The sequence below is a fragment of the Chelonia mydas genome, chromosome 11, assembly GCF_015237465.2.
Source record: "Chelonia mydas isolate rCheMyd1 chromosome 11, rCheMyd1.pri.v2, whole genome shotgun sequence".
Lineage (NCBI taxonomy): Eukaryota > Metazoa > Chordata > Testudines > Cheloniidae > Chelonia > Chelonia mydas.
In genome coordinates, this window is record NC_051251.2 from 27459159 (window position 1) to 27471920 (window position 12762).

Sequence of the window (12762 nt, forward strand, 5' to 3'; positions counted from 1 at the left end):
GACCTCATGAGATCTATTGTGCGTATATCATGATGCAGTTTGGATCGATGTTTGCCAGTGATGGAATAAACAATTCTCAGTTCTAAATTACTTTCATGTTTAAGTCTAGTTAAGCCATTCATTTAACCTTAACGTGTAATTATTTTTAGTAGCTCTAACTGTTGTATAAATCTCTGTCTCAGTTGAGGCTTTTTTGAAAACAAGTAAACTTAAATTTTAAGGTTATGTAAAATAGTTTTAGTTGAAATAGAGTGAAGGAAAAAACATGTGACCTTCTAAAAATTGTTCTAAGATAGTTAAGTGATCTGCAGAATTAAACTTGCATGCTTAAATATTAGGTGATGAATGCTTCAAATTCCAGCATCAGAGCACCTGTCTGTCTATTTTTTCCCCCTCTTTTCCAGATCCCCTAAGAGCAGAACCTTTTCCCCTCCCGTATCTCCTCCACCCCAATCACCAGCTTCTTTACATGGGAAACCTCTCCTTTCCCCACTATGCATTTGGTTGGTATATCACAACTATTAATATTAGACTGGAGTCTGCCTATTAGTGGTAAGGCAAGTCTAATTTGGAAACATTGAGGTCTGACTATTGACAATCTTAAATCTTATAAAATGGGAAAAATATTTTCCTATCCACTATAGGCAGACTTCACCCTTAAACAATGATAAATGGTGTATCTGATTTTTACGAGCAGACTTCGTGCTGGTCATTAGGGAGGGATCATATGGAAGGGAAGGGAAAGCTAAGTATGAGGCATAGGAAGAGAACAGGTTCTCTTCAGACCTGGAAAACAAGACTGACAAAAATACATGTTAACAGTGACAAATCTGTCAAAAAGGCAGATTTTTGTTTTTTAATTGGCTAAAATAACTTTTTGAAAAATTGTTAAAAAAAATTAATCTTGATCTAAAACCTCAAGGTAAGCAGTCCTGAAGCAAACTTCTAAAGTTACATAGTTAGGACCCTGTCATAAATATAAAGGGAAGGGTAAACACCTTTAAAATCCCTCCTGGCCGGAGGAGAAATCCTTTCACCCGTAAAGGGTTAAGAAGCTAGGATAACCTCGCTGGCACCTAACCAAAATGACCATTGAGGAGACAAGATACTTTCAAAAGCTGCAGGGAGGGAGAAGACAAATCTCTCTCTGTCTGTCTGTGTGATGCTTTTGCCGGGGACAGAACAGGAATGGAGTCTTAGAATTTAGTAAGTAATCTAGCTAGATATGCATTAGATTATGATTTCTTTAAATGGCTGAGAAAATAAGCTGTGCTGAATAGAATGGATATTCCTGTCTGTGTGTCTTTTTGTAACTTAAGGTTTTGCCTAGAGGGATTCTCTATGTTTTGAATCTAATTACCCTGTAAGGTATTTACCATCCTGATTTTACAGAGGTGATTCTTTTTTACTGTTTCTTCTATTAAAATTCTTCTTTTCAAGAACTGAATGTTTTTTTTCATTGTTCTTAAGATCCAAGGGTTTGGGTCTGTGGTCACCTATGCAAATTGGTGAGGATTTTTACCAAACCTTCCCCAGGAAGTGAAGTGCAAGGATTGGGAGGATTTTGGGGGGAAAGATGTTTCCAAACAACGCTTTCGTAATAAAATAAACCCGGATAAACGTTTGGTGGTGGCAGTAGAAGTCCAAGGGCAAAGGGTAAAATAGTTTGTACCTTGGGGAAGTTTTAACCTAAGCTGGTAAAAGTAAGCTTAGGAGGTTTTCATGCAGGTCCCCACATCTGTACCCTAGAGTTCAGAGTGGGGAAGGAACCTTGACAGACCCTGTCAAATTCACGGCCATGAAGAATGCGTGTCAGACCCTGAAATCTGGTCTCTTTTGTGCTTTTGCTCTGTACTATACAGATTTCACTGGGGAGACAAGCGTTTCTCAAATTGGGGGTCCTGACCTAAAAGGGAGTTGCAGGGGGGTCGTGGTATTGCCACCCTTACTTCTGCTCTGCCTTCGGCCGCACAGCTTTGGAGAGTCATGGCTGCTGACTGAGGGCACAGCTCTACAGGCAGCAGCCTAGAAGTAAGGGTGGCAATACCATACCATGCCATCCTTCTGCGCTGCTGGTGGTGGCGGCTCTGCCTTCAGAGCTGGACTTCTGGCCAGCAGCCACCACTCTCCAGCTGCCCCGTTCTGAAGGCAGCATCGCCGTCAGCAGCAGCACAGAAGTAAGGGTAGCAGTACTGTGATCCCCCCCATGGTGCCTTTTTGGGTCAGGCCCCTACAATTACAACATCTGAAATTTCAGATTTAAATAGCTGAAATAATGAAATTTACGATTTTTTAAATCCTGTGGCTGTGAAATTGAGCAAAATGGACTGTGAATTTGGTAGGGCCTTATACATACTATAAACTCCTTAAAATAAAGGATTCTAATGGAAACTCTGATAGTTCCTTAAATAAAGCATTGCTAGTAGGTACTTACTATAATGGGAATTTTTGACCAGGAAGAGATTGCTTTGTGGCTAAAACACAAAGCTGGGAATCTGGAGATTTGAGTTGTATTCTTGGCTTTACCACAGTGCTAAGTCTGAAATTGTTCTCTTTCCCCATTTGTAAAATTGTCAGACTTAATTTTTATATTTATTATTTTGGATCTGTGTTTTCACTTTAAAATTGTTCATTTGAATGTAGTTACGATATAGTCACAACAACTGTGTTTTTCTTTTCCTTAGGTTCTTATCCATTTGGAAGTCCAGTCACTCCAAGGATAAACCTGAATTCTAGTGTATCAGGGATCATAGTGATCCCCTCAATTCAACTTTTGGGAATTGAAATGCTGCTTCACTTCCTGATGGGGCCAGAAGTTTTGGCTTTTTCTAAGCAAAACAAACTTTTACTTAATCTAGGTATTTGCACTACATTTTTCAAAGCACTCTTGATACCGAGGGTAGTTTGAAATGATTACTTTGAATTTTCCATAATATTTTGCTAAACCTAAAGATGTACATAATAGATAAGATACTTAAAATAATTGCAGATCCTAATCTTTTGCTTAATATTAGGAGCTATTTTTATCATATGTTAATATAGAACACTTAACAACATAAAAACAGAACATAAGAATGGCCATACTGGGTTAGACCAGAGGTCCATCCAGCCCAGTATCCTGTCTACCGACAGTGGCCAGTCCCAGGGGGAATGAACCTAACAGGTAATGATCAAGTGATCTCTCTCCTCCCATCCATCTCCACCCTCTGACAAACAGAGGCTAGGGACACTATTCCTTGTCCATTAATGGCTATTAGCCATTAATGGACTTAACCTCCATGAATTTATCCAGTTCTCTTTTAAACCCTGTTATAGTCCTATCCTTCACAACCTCCTCAGGCAAGGAGTTCCACAGGTTGACAGTGTGTTGAGTGAAGAAGAACTTCCTTTTATTTGTTTTAAACCTGCTGCCCATTAATTTCATTTGGTGGCCCCTGGTTCTTGTATTATGGGAACAAGTAAATAACTTTTCCTTATTCACTTTTTCCACAACACTCATTTTATATACCTCTGTCATTTCGCCCCTTAGTCTCCTCTTTTCCAAGCTCTTTAATCTCCCCTCATATGGGACCCGTTCCAAACCCCTAATCATTTTAGTTGCCCTTTTCTGAACCTTTTCTAATGCCAGTATATCTTTTTTGAGATGAGGGGACCACATCTGTACGTAGTATTCAAGATGTGGGCGTACCATGGATTTATATACGGGCAATACGATATTCTCCATTTTATTCTCTATCCCTTTTTTAATGATTCCTAACATCCCGTTTGCTTTTTTGACTGCTGCTGCACACTGCATGGACGTCTTCAGAGAACTATCCATGATGACTCCAAGATCTCTTTCCTGATTTAGTTGTAGCTAAATTTACCCCCATCATATTGTATGTATAGTTGGGGTTATTTTTTCCAATGTGCATTACTTTACATTTATCCACGTGAAATTTCGTTTGCCATTTTGTTGCCCAATCACTTATTTTTGTGAGATCTTTTTGAAGTTCTTCACAGTCAGCTTTGGTCTTAACTATCTTGAGCAGTTTAGTATCATCTACAAACTTTGAAACCTCACTGTTTTACCCCTTTCTCTAGATCATTTATGAATAAGTTGAATAGGATTGGTCTTAGGACTGACCCTTGGGGAACATCACTAGTTACCCCTCTCCATTCTGAAAATTGACCATTTATTCCTACCCTTTGTTCCCTGTCTTTTAACCCGTTCTCAGTCCATGAAAGGGTCTTCCCTCTTATCCCATGACAACTTAATTTATGTAAGAGTCTTTGGTGAAGGACCTTGTCAAAGGCTTTCTGGAAATCTAAGTACACTATGTCCACTGGATCCCCTTTGTCCACATGTTTGTTGACCCCTTCAAAGAACTCTAATAGATTAGTAAGACATGATCTCCCTTTACAGAAACCATGTTGACTTTTGTGCAACAGTTTGTTCTTCTATGTGTCTGGCAATTTTATTCTTTACTATTGTTTCAACTAATTTTCCCAGTACTGATGTTAGACTTACTGGTCTGTAATTGCCAGGATCACCTTTAGAGCCCTTCTTAAATATTGGCGTTACATTAGCTATCTTCCAGTCATTGGGTACGGTAGCAGATTTAAAGGACAGCTTACAAACCATAGTTAATAGTTCTGCAATTTCACATTTGAGTTCTTTCAGAACTCTTGGGTGAATGCCATCTGGTCACAGTGACTTGTTACTGTTTCTCAATTCGAAAACCTCCTCTAGTGACACTTCAATCTGTGACAATTCCTCAGATTTGTCACCTACAAAAGACGGCTCAGGTTTGGGAATCTCCCTAACATCCTTAGCCGTGAAGACTGAAGCAAAGAATTCATTTAGTTTCTCTGCGATGACTTTATCGTCTTTAAGTGCTCCTTTTGTATCTCGATCGTCCAGGGGCCCCACTGGTTGTTTAGCAGGCTTCCTGCTTCTGATGTACTTAAAAAACATTTTGTTATTACCTCTTGAGTTTTTGGCTAGCTGTTCTTCAAACTCCTTTTTGGCTTTTCTTATTACATTTTTACATTTAATTTGGCAGTGTTTATGCTCCTTTCTATTTACTTCACTAGGATTTGACATCCACTTTTTAAAAGATGCCTTTTTATCTCTCACTGCTTCTTTTACATGGCTGTTAAGCCACAGTGGCTCTTTTTTAGTTCTTTTAGTGTGTTTTTTAATTTGGGGTATACATATAAGTTGAGCCTCTATTATGGTGTCTTTGAAAAGTGTCCATGCAGCTTGCATGGATTTCACTGTAGTCAATGTACCTTTTAATTTTTGTTTAACTAACTTAAAGAACACACTCTACTTGATTTTTCTTTTAGGCTATGTCTTGAAAACTCTTGACTGTAAAAAAAAAAAATAATAATAATAATAATAATCCACATGTGGTATGTCAGATTTGTTTTCTGTTTTCTCCTAGAGCCTCTTCAATATCCATTGATCAGTAGCCCTTCTTTTTTTTGTAAGCATGCCAGCACACTCATAAATGCAGTTCAGGAAGGCTTCATTGCAATTGGAAAAGAGGTTCCAGGTAAAAATTTCATGGTGAAATAACCTTTTTATTTTGTGTAGTAATTTTGAGATGAAGGGAAATAAAATTAAAAAGTAGGGAAAAGAGGATTTTTAATAGAGTAATAATGAAAATGTTAAAATAGCATTTTTCTTATCAACATATCCAGTTTTGTGTTTGTGACCTTTTCATCTATGCGTTGTTGCATTACATTTAAAATTCATTTCAAAGTCCATAACTGAACAACTGTTTTCTATGTGCATTGCTATTTCTTTTGCTCAGTATTCTTCACTGACTTCTGTGAATGGAAATTTCACTTTTTGTTTTGCAGATGCCATGCTTAATATTATATGGAAGCATATGATTGATTTTGTGAAAGCAGCTATTGAATCAGGTAATAATGTTTATTTCATATTTATTTTTGGTGACTGAAACATGAGGTTTTTTGGGGGGTATGTTCCTGAAAGTATTTGGCTATTCAGTAAAATCCTTCATAAAAACCCACTATTTCTAGACACTTACAAGATGCAATCTAATTTTGTACAATATATACATATATAATATGTATGCAAAAGGGACTAAATTATGCCACTTTTGTAATGAAGTCCTCATCATGAGTAAGGATTATGCAGCCTACCCCCATAATAAGGGTATGCATCATAAGGATTACATATCATATATTAAAAATTGAAAACATCAAAATGTGAGCATACCAAAATCATCTCCATGTGGTCTTATTGCTGTATGTCTTGTCACCTCTCAGTCCATTTTCCACATTATTTTTTTATATCATGTCTTAGATTACATTTTTCTTAAACAGGGTTGAGTGATTTAAATCAAGGCGATTTTAAATTACTTAAATTTGATATGAAAAAAAATCATTGATTTGAGTCAAGTAGAGCTCTTTAAAACTAATTTTAAAACTTGGCTATTGCAACTTTAAAATTTGTAATGAATAAAATTGTAAATGCAATCTTTTTTAGAATTCCATTACTGGTATAGGGTATCTTATCTGAATTTTAAAAAACTCTGCTGCTGTAGGCAAAAACAAAAACACTGAAAATATTAAGTCCCTGATCCTGCAAACATTTAAACAGGTATGTAACTTTACTTACACAAATAACTCCATTGAAGTCGGCGGGACTACTTGTGGTTAAAGTACTCATGGTTAAAGTTAAGCATTTGTCTAAATGTTTGCAGCATTAGGAGCTAAAATTGTATTTTTAATATATACTTTTCTTAGTGGCGTGAAATCTGTCATTTCAAAACAGAATTGCTTCAGTGTTAACAGTGAGAAGTTTAGACTTTAGTACATTAACAAAGTTATGAACTTTTTAAAAGTTTTTTTTACATTTTAAAAAAGGAGCCGAAAGTTAGCCTCACAAACCCATATTTAGGCAATTTCTGATGAGATTTTTCAAAAGTACTGAAGCAATTTAGCAGCATAAATTGCATTGACTTCACACTGTGAATGCTGATGGAAGAGTTGTAGCCTGGTCAAAGCATTTCAGCTTTCTTGACTGTCTCTCAATTATTTAGTAAAAGGACCTAGCACACTTTATAAATAACATATTTTGTGTCTGTTTCTCTGGGCAGTTCATTGCATATCTTCATAATTGCAGGAGATTGAAACTGAAAATTGACGTAAGGTGCTATAGTCCACATTATGTATTGATTTTTTTCAGAAAATGTCCTTGCTATGAGATTCGTTTAGTTGCAGTAAAAATAATTTTTAAGTGATGATCACACTAATTAGTGCTTTGTTCTGCAAACTTCTGTAGCTTTATCTCTGGCTTGAACATGCTTTTTACTTTTATCTTTTTAGGCAATAAGAAAGAGAGGCAAGGTTCAGAAATGTTAACACTATTATTACAGGCCTTAAAAAACATAGTTACCTCAAGCACACTTCCTGTTCAGAAAACATTGGTAAGGTTTTATGTTTGTTTGTTTTTTATTAAACTGATAATTTCTTATGTGCTGTTAAGTAGATATCGTATAATTGAAACCTTCTGTATTTTGATATCAGTTTCCTGCAATGGCTACACCAAAACTTCTTGCTCTAAAGAGCTGACAATTTTTAAAATTCTTTTATAAAAATTACTAAGTTCTCATGGCAAACTACATAGATTTCTTTTGTAGGAACCCTTAAGGAGTATGTATCAAATGTCAGCATGAGTCCCATGGTGTGAGTCATTGTCTGGGTATACCGCAAGAAGGACAGGAGACTTGTTATGGGTTTTAATCAGGCTGCAACTTTATTATATAGATGTCTGGGACTACCGGGCAGATAAAGTGTACAGTGCAGGCAAATCCATGCTTATTTAAATCAATTCTCTGGGGCTTTCACCAGTCCCCCCACTGTTTAATCCATGCTTATTCAACTCAGTTTTCCAGGGCTTTCACCAGCCCCCCTTTGTTTCCATCCAGGTCCCCCAGCCAACCCATGGCTTGGACCTTGCCATCCACCAGCCTCGTAAGAGGGTTAAGGAGGGCTATGAGAACAGAGGGGGTTTGCTCCCTGCTGTACCAATCATAGGAGTCCCTGAACCCCCCTCCCCCGTTCTGTTCCTTTATACAGGACCTCCTTTTAAATCCTTTATCAGGCCATTTATCTGGTCACTGGCTGCCCTCCCTATGGTGTACCTGCACTGAACATCTGCCCATTATTACAAAATAAGTTGCGACATGGCCTACCACCTTTTCTGTTCACCAGAAAAGGTCCATCCTCACACCTGCTCTGAGGAAGGCGAAAAAGACACATTCCACCGAAGCCAATTCTGGTGATGCAGGAAAAATTCCTTTCCATCCCCCCTTCAAAAGGGATGACTAGCGTAATGCCCGCAACAGGTCCTAACCCGGCCTGCCATTTGCCTCCACTAGGGGAGGGAGGGAAGGTGTTGAGTTCCTCTCTGCGTGGACCTAGAGACTTGTCCCACCCAGGTTTCGTTCCTTTATACGCATTCCTGGGTGGGGGGGTGAGTCATTGCTGCAATGCACCTTTTGCAGCAGTTTCTGACCTTCCTTTCTCTCTTTCCTCTCCCCCTGCCGCCCCCTCTCCCCCACACACACCACCACCACTCACCCACCTTTAGTTGTGGTGCATCTTTGTATCCCTTTTCTTCCTAAGTTATCATTACTTCAGAGAGCAATTGTTTGTAAGGCTGCTTTCTTTATGCCACTACAGAAAACTTCAAACCAGTTAACATCTGGATTCTCATTTACTTGCTAGTATTTGGCTCTTGCATAGGATTAGACATTTATACATACTCTGTTCTGAAGGATTCTGTTTTTTTAATAGTTGCCTGTTTTCTTGTTTGCTTCTCTCCCTCAGTCCCTTATAGAAATTACAATTAAAGAATTACCTTCAAAAGTATTGGGATCACCAGCATATCAGGTTGCTGACATGGATCTTTTAAATGTAAGTAAAACCTAAGTTATATTTTTAAAATTTTGTTAGTATTTATACTTAAGAGAAAGGAGTTGGAGTACAGTGCATATTCACGGTACACTATGTAAACCGAAAGAGCCATATCTTGGTGAAATTATACATTCTCACTGGTATTTTTTTTTAGAATGTCTGGAACAAGTTTAGCATTCACTTGTCACAGACAGTTTATCTGCATCAATAAATGAGATGAGTTGAAACAGGGTTAGCAATTCCTCATGTCTGAAAAATACTCTGAAGAGACATATTTGTGAAAGTGACCTCCCTGTATTGTTGAGCACACTATTTATTGCAAGGGTCGTAGACAGTACCCAAGAAGACCACAAGGTCTGTTATGTAACCTTTTGTTACATGTTATTGATGGAGCAGTATGTTGATTAATAGTCTAGCCAATTGATTGACTACATGTGTGGTATGTCACGAAAAATGTTCAAGAGACAAAATAATCAAACTTAGCTCATGACTACTCTGAATATGTTTTTGGTAATAATTTGGCAAATGCAAAATCTGCCGTATAGGAGTCTGGCAGTTTATGGTGGCTTTCTGCATGGGGAGGTAAGGGTGTTTGAATAATTTGATTCAGATTTCTCATGCTTTAGTTTCTAGATGTCATAATTAAGTGACCACTTTTTTTTGTACAGAATTCAAGTTCAGAATTTTAGTTGACTCTGAATAAATTTAGTTGACTCTGGCCCGTGGAGTTAAATTTGTATGGCTCCTATATTTTTCATTTCTGGATCATTAACTGAAAACCCCCCCACCCTATACGCTATTCTGACTGTGAAATAAACACTTCATTAATGAAAATACAGTTCAAAAGGCTGATTAAATATTTTTTTTCTTGCAAGGGAACACCAGCTTTGTTCTTAATTCAGCTACCTTTCCGTGATAATCTGTTGGAATGGTGTGTAAGAGATGAGAGGTAGGTGATCCTATTCTGGAACTATTTGAGAATGTTCGTTTGTTTTGTTACCAAACTTGTCCTGTTCTTCTGTACCTCAGTATGCTGATTTTAGAGGCTTTTCCTGTGAATTTTAAATATTACTTCGCCCCATAATTGCCTATCTAACTTTTAAACTTTTGTTTTTAGGTTCTTCCTAAACTTGGAAGTCCTTGTGGGTTGTGTTTTGTCTGGCCCCACATCTCCTCTGGCTTTCAGTGAGTCCGTGTTCTGCATTATTAATCAGTGTGCAAAACAGGTGGAAAATAAAGAACATCTCTGGAGAATGTGGAGTATTGTAGTTAACCCATTGACTGAATGGATTAACCAGGTATAGTATTATACCAAATATTCATAAGCATTTTAGTGTGTGATTGCCTTCTCAGCAATGAGAATATGATAACATAAATGCAAGAAATAGCATATTTTGACATTTTGGTAAATTCCTGACTCTTAAAAAAACAAAAAAATAGTTATCAGTCACCTGCCCAAAGAGTTTATTCCCTTAGTTAGACAGAGACAATGCAGTATTACTTCATCTTTTTACAAGAGAGACTAATAGTAGTTTGTAGTTGATCAAGAGTGGAAGGCTGTCCAAAAGTAGATTTTAAAGTATGGCTCAATTCTGAAAAGTGATGTCAATATGACATTGCTGATATTTCATATTTCTCAGATATCAAATGTGAATAATTCATAAGTGCTTTTATTAGCTTCAGTGGAGTTGCACAGGTGTGATGAAGAACATAACTTGCCCTGCAGAATTTTTATGGCTAGTGATGATTGAGAAGAAGAGTCCAGGTTGATGCTTTGTTATATAAACCAACCTTTTGTAAACTGAATATTTTTATGTAGGATCAATGAAATACAATGTCATAATTGAGTCACTATTTAGAGTATAATTGCACATCAGGTAGATGGAATAATAAATAACTTTTCATAATTGATTTGTGTTGTAGTATTTCCTCCTCTTTGAAATTAAAGGGACCAATTAAGTTAATAAAAATCATTGCTGGTAGTTTGTAGATAATGCAAATTGGAAGGGTAGTAAATGACAGGCCAGTTCTACAAAATCTGTATTGCTTGGTAAACTGGGCTCCTTTGAGTAGCACACATTTGAATCCAGCCAAATGCAGGGTCATACGTCTGGGCACTAAGAACGTAGGCCATACTTATGTGATGGGGGTCTACATCCTCCATAACAGTGACTGAAAAGAATTTGGGGTGGGTCTTTGTGTCTAACCCATTGAAAATGATCGCTCAATGCGAGGGTGTGGCTAAGACAGCTGGTGTATACTTGTAGGTATTAGTGGGGGGAATTTTCAGAGTAGCAGCCGTGTTAGTCTGTATTCGCAAAAAGAAAAGGAATACTTGTGGCACCTTAAAGACTAACCAATTTATTTGAGCATAAGCTTTCGTGAGCTACAGCTCACTTCATCGGGTGCATTCAGTGGAAAATACATTGAGGAGATTTATATACACACAGAACATGAAAAAATGGGTGTTATCATACACACTGTAAGGAGAGTGATCGCTTAAGATGAGCTATTACCAGCAGGGGTGGGGGGGAGGGAGAATGGGGTCAGTGAGAAGTGGAGACATGCTATTTCCTCTAGTTGACATTAGTGAGACTGTTACTGAAATGTAGTATACGTTCCTAGTTTCCACATTTCAAAAAGGGTGCTGACAAAGTGAAAAAAGATACAATGATTTGAGATCCTGAAAACAAGCCTTACAGCGAGACACTGTCTACTTACTTTTAGTCAAAAGAAGGTAAAAAGGTGACTTGATCAGTTTATAAGTACCTACATAAAGAGAAACTTTTACTGGACAAGGATATAACAAGGTTCAACTGCCGGCATCTGAAGCTAAATATATTCATACTAGACAGGGTAATTAATCATTGAAACAGCTTACCCAGGAATGAAATGGCTATTAGCCAGGATGGGCAGGGATAGTGTGTCTGGCCTCTGTTTGGCAGAAGCTGGGAATGGGCAACGGGGAATGGATCACTTGCTTATTACCTGTTCTGTTCATTCCCTCTAAAGCACCTGGCATTGGCCACTGTCGGAAGAGGATACTGGGCTAGATGGACCGTTGGTCTGACCCAGTATGGCCGTTCTTATGAGATGGAGAACCTATCATGTGAAGAATTTAAATGAAAACTGAATGACTTTCTAAAATATATACTCTATCTTAACCAGAAGTCACAGGCTTGATGCAGGAATTACTGGCTGAAATTCTCTGGCCTGTGTTATGCGGGAAGTACTACTAGATCATCATAATGGTCCCCTGGCCTTAAAACTATTAATAGTTTTTAAAGTATTTAAAAAGTCACCTAAATTACCAATAAAATCTCTAGTTATTAAAGTTGAATTAAATTTTAGAATTCATTTTTTCACAAATGTTGATTTTCACTAGTAGCTAAAAGCCCGGGCTGTCACATGAGTGTAATGTGTAAAGTTTTTTTTTTAAATAAAAAATGGCTGCAAATTTAAAAATTGGATGGTAACAGACAGCCAGTCCCAGTTATGATTCAACCTGGTGATACTGTAAACAAAAATAGCTCTCAGCCATGCTTGTACCAGTTTCTATTGCTTCAAAATGATTCCTGGAATCCTGTTTTATAGATTCTGTTTACTCTCTTGCATTTTTCTCTCAACATTGAAAATTGAGCCGTCATTGTTGGTTTTTTGTTTAACTAATTGATAGCCTATTTTTAGATTCTCTAGCAAACACTGTGGGCTAGTAACTATAAAGATTTAATTCACATTAAAAAAATGGAATTACTTTAGTCTTAATTTGTAAAAACTTTATTTAAAAAACTAGAAACCAAATTTAATCCGGGTGTCCTTTGCTCC

The 12762-nt window shown here is 37.3% G+C and overlaps 1 protein-coding gene across 7 annotated transcripts in view; it reads left to right on the forward strand.

Annotated features, from left to right (window-relative positions):
- RIF1 (replication timing regulatory factor 1) overlaps positions 1 to 12762 on the forward strand; it is a 58359-nt gene that overhangs the window by 16463 nt on the left and 29134 nt on the right. For all 7 annotated transcript variants that reach the window (XR_006284958.1, XM_007056687.4, XM_027819047.3 and 4 more), the window contains 7 exons: positions 2685 to 2858; positions 5430 to 5540; positions 5851 to 5913; positions 7345 to 7445; positions 8851 to 8937; positions 9813 to 9886; positions 10055 to 10235. Coding sequence is in view for 6 of the 7 variants with exons in the window: in XM_007056687.4 (XP_007056749.2) it covers positions 2685 to 2858; positions 5430 to 5540; positions 5851 to 5913; positions 7345 to 7445; positions 8851 to 8937; positions 9813 to 9886; positions 10055 to 10235 (791 nt within the window). In the remaining variant the exon portion in view is untranslated. The remainder of the gene's footprint in view (positions 1 to 2684; positions 2859 to 5429; positions 5541 to 5850; positions 5914 to 7344; positions 7446 to 8850; positions 8938 to 9812; positions 9887 to 10054; positions 10236 to 12762) is intronic.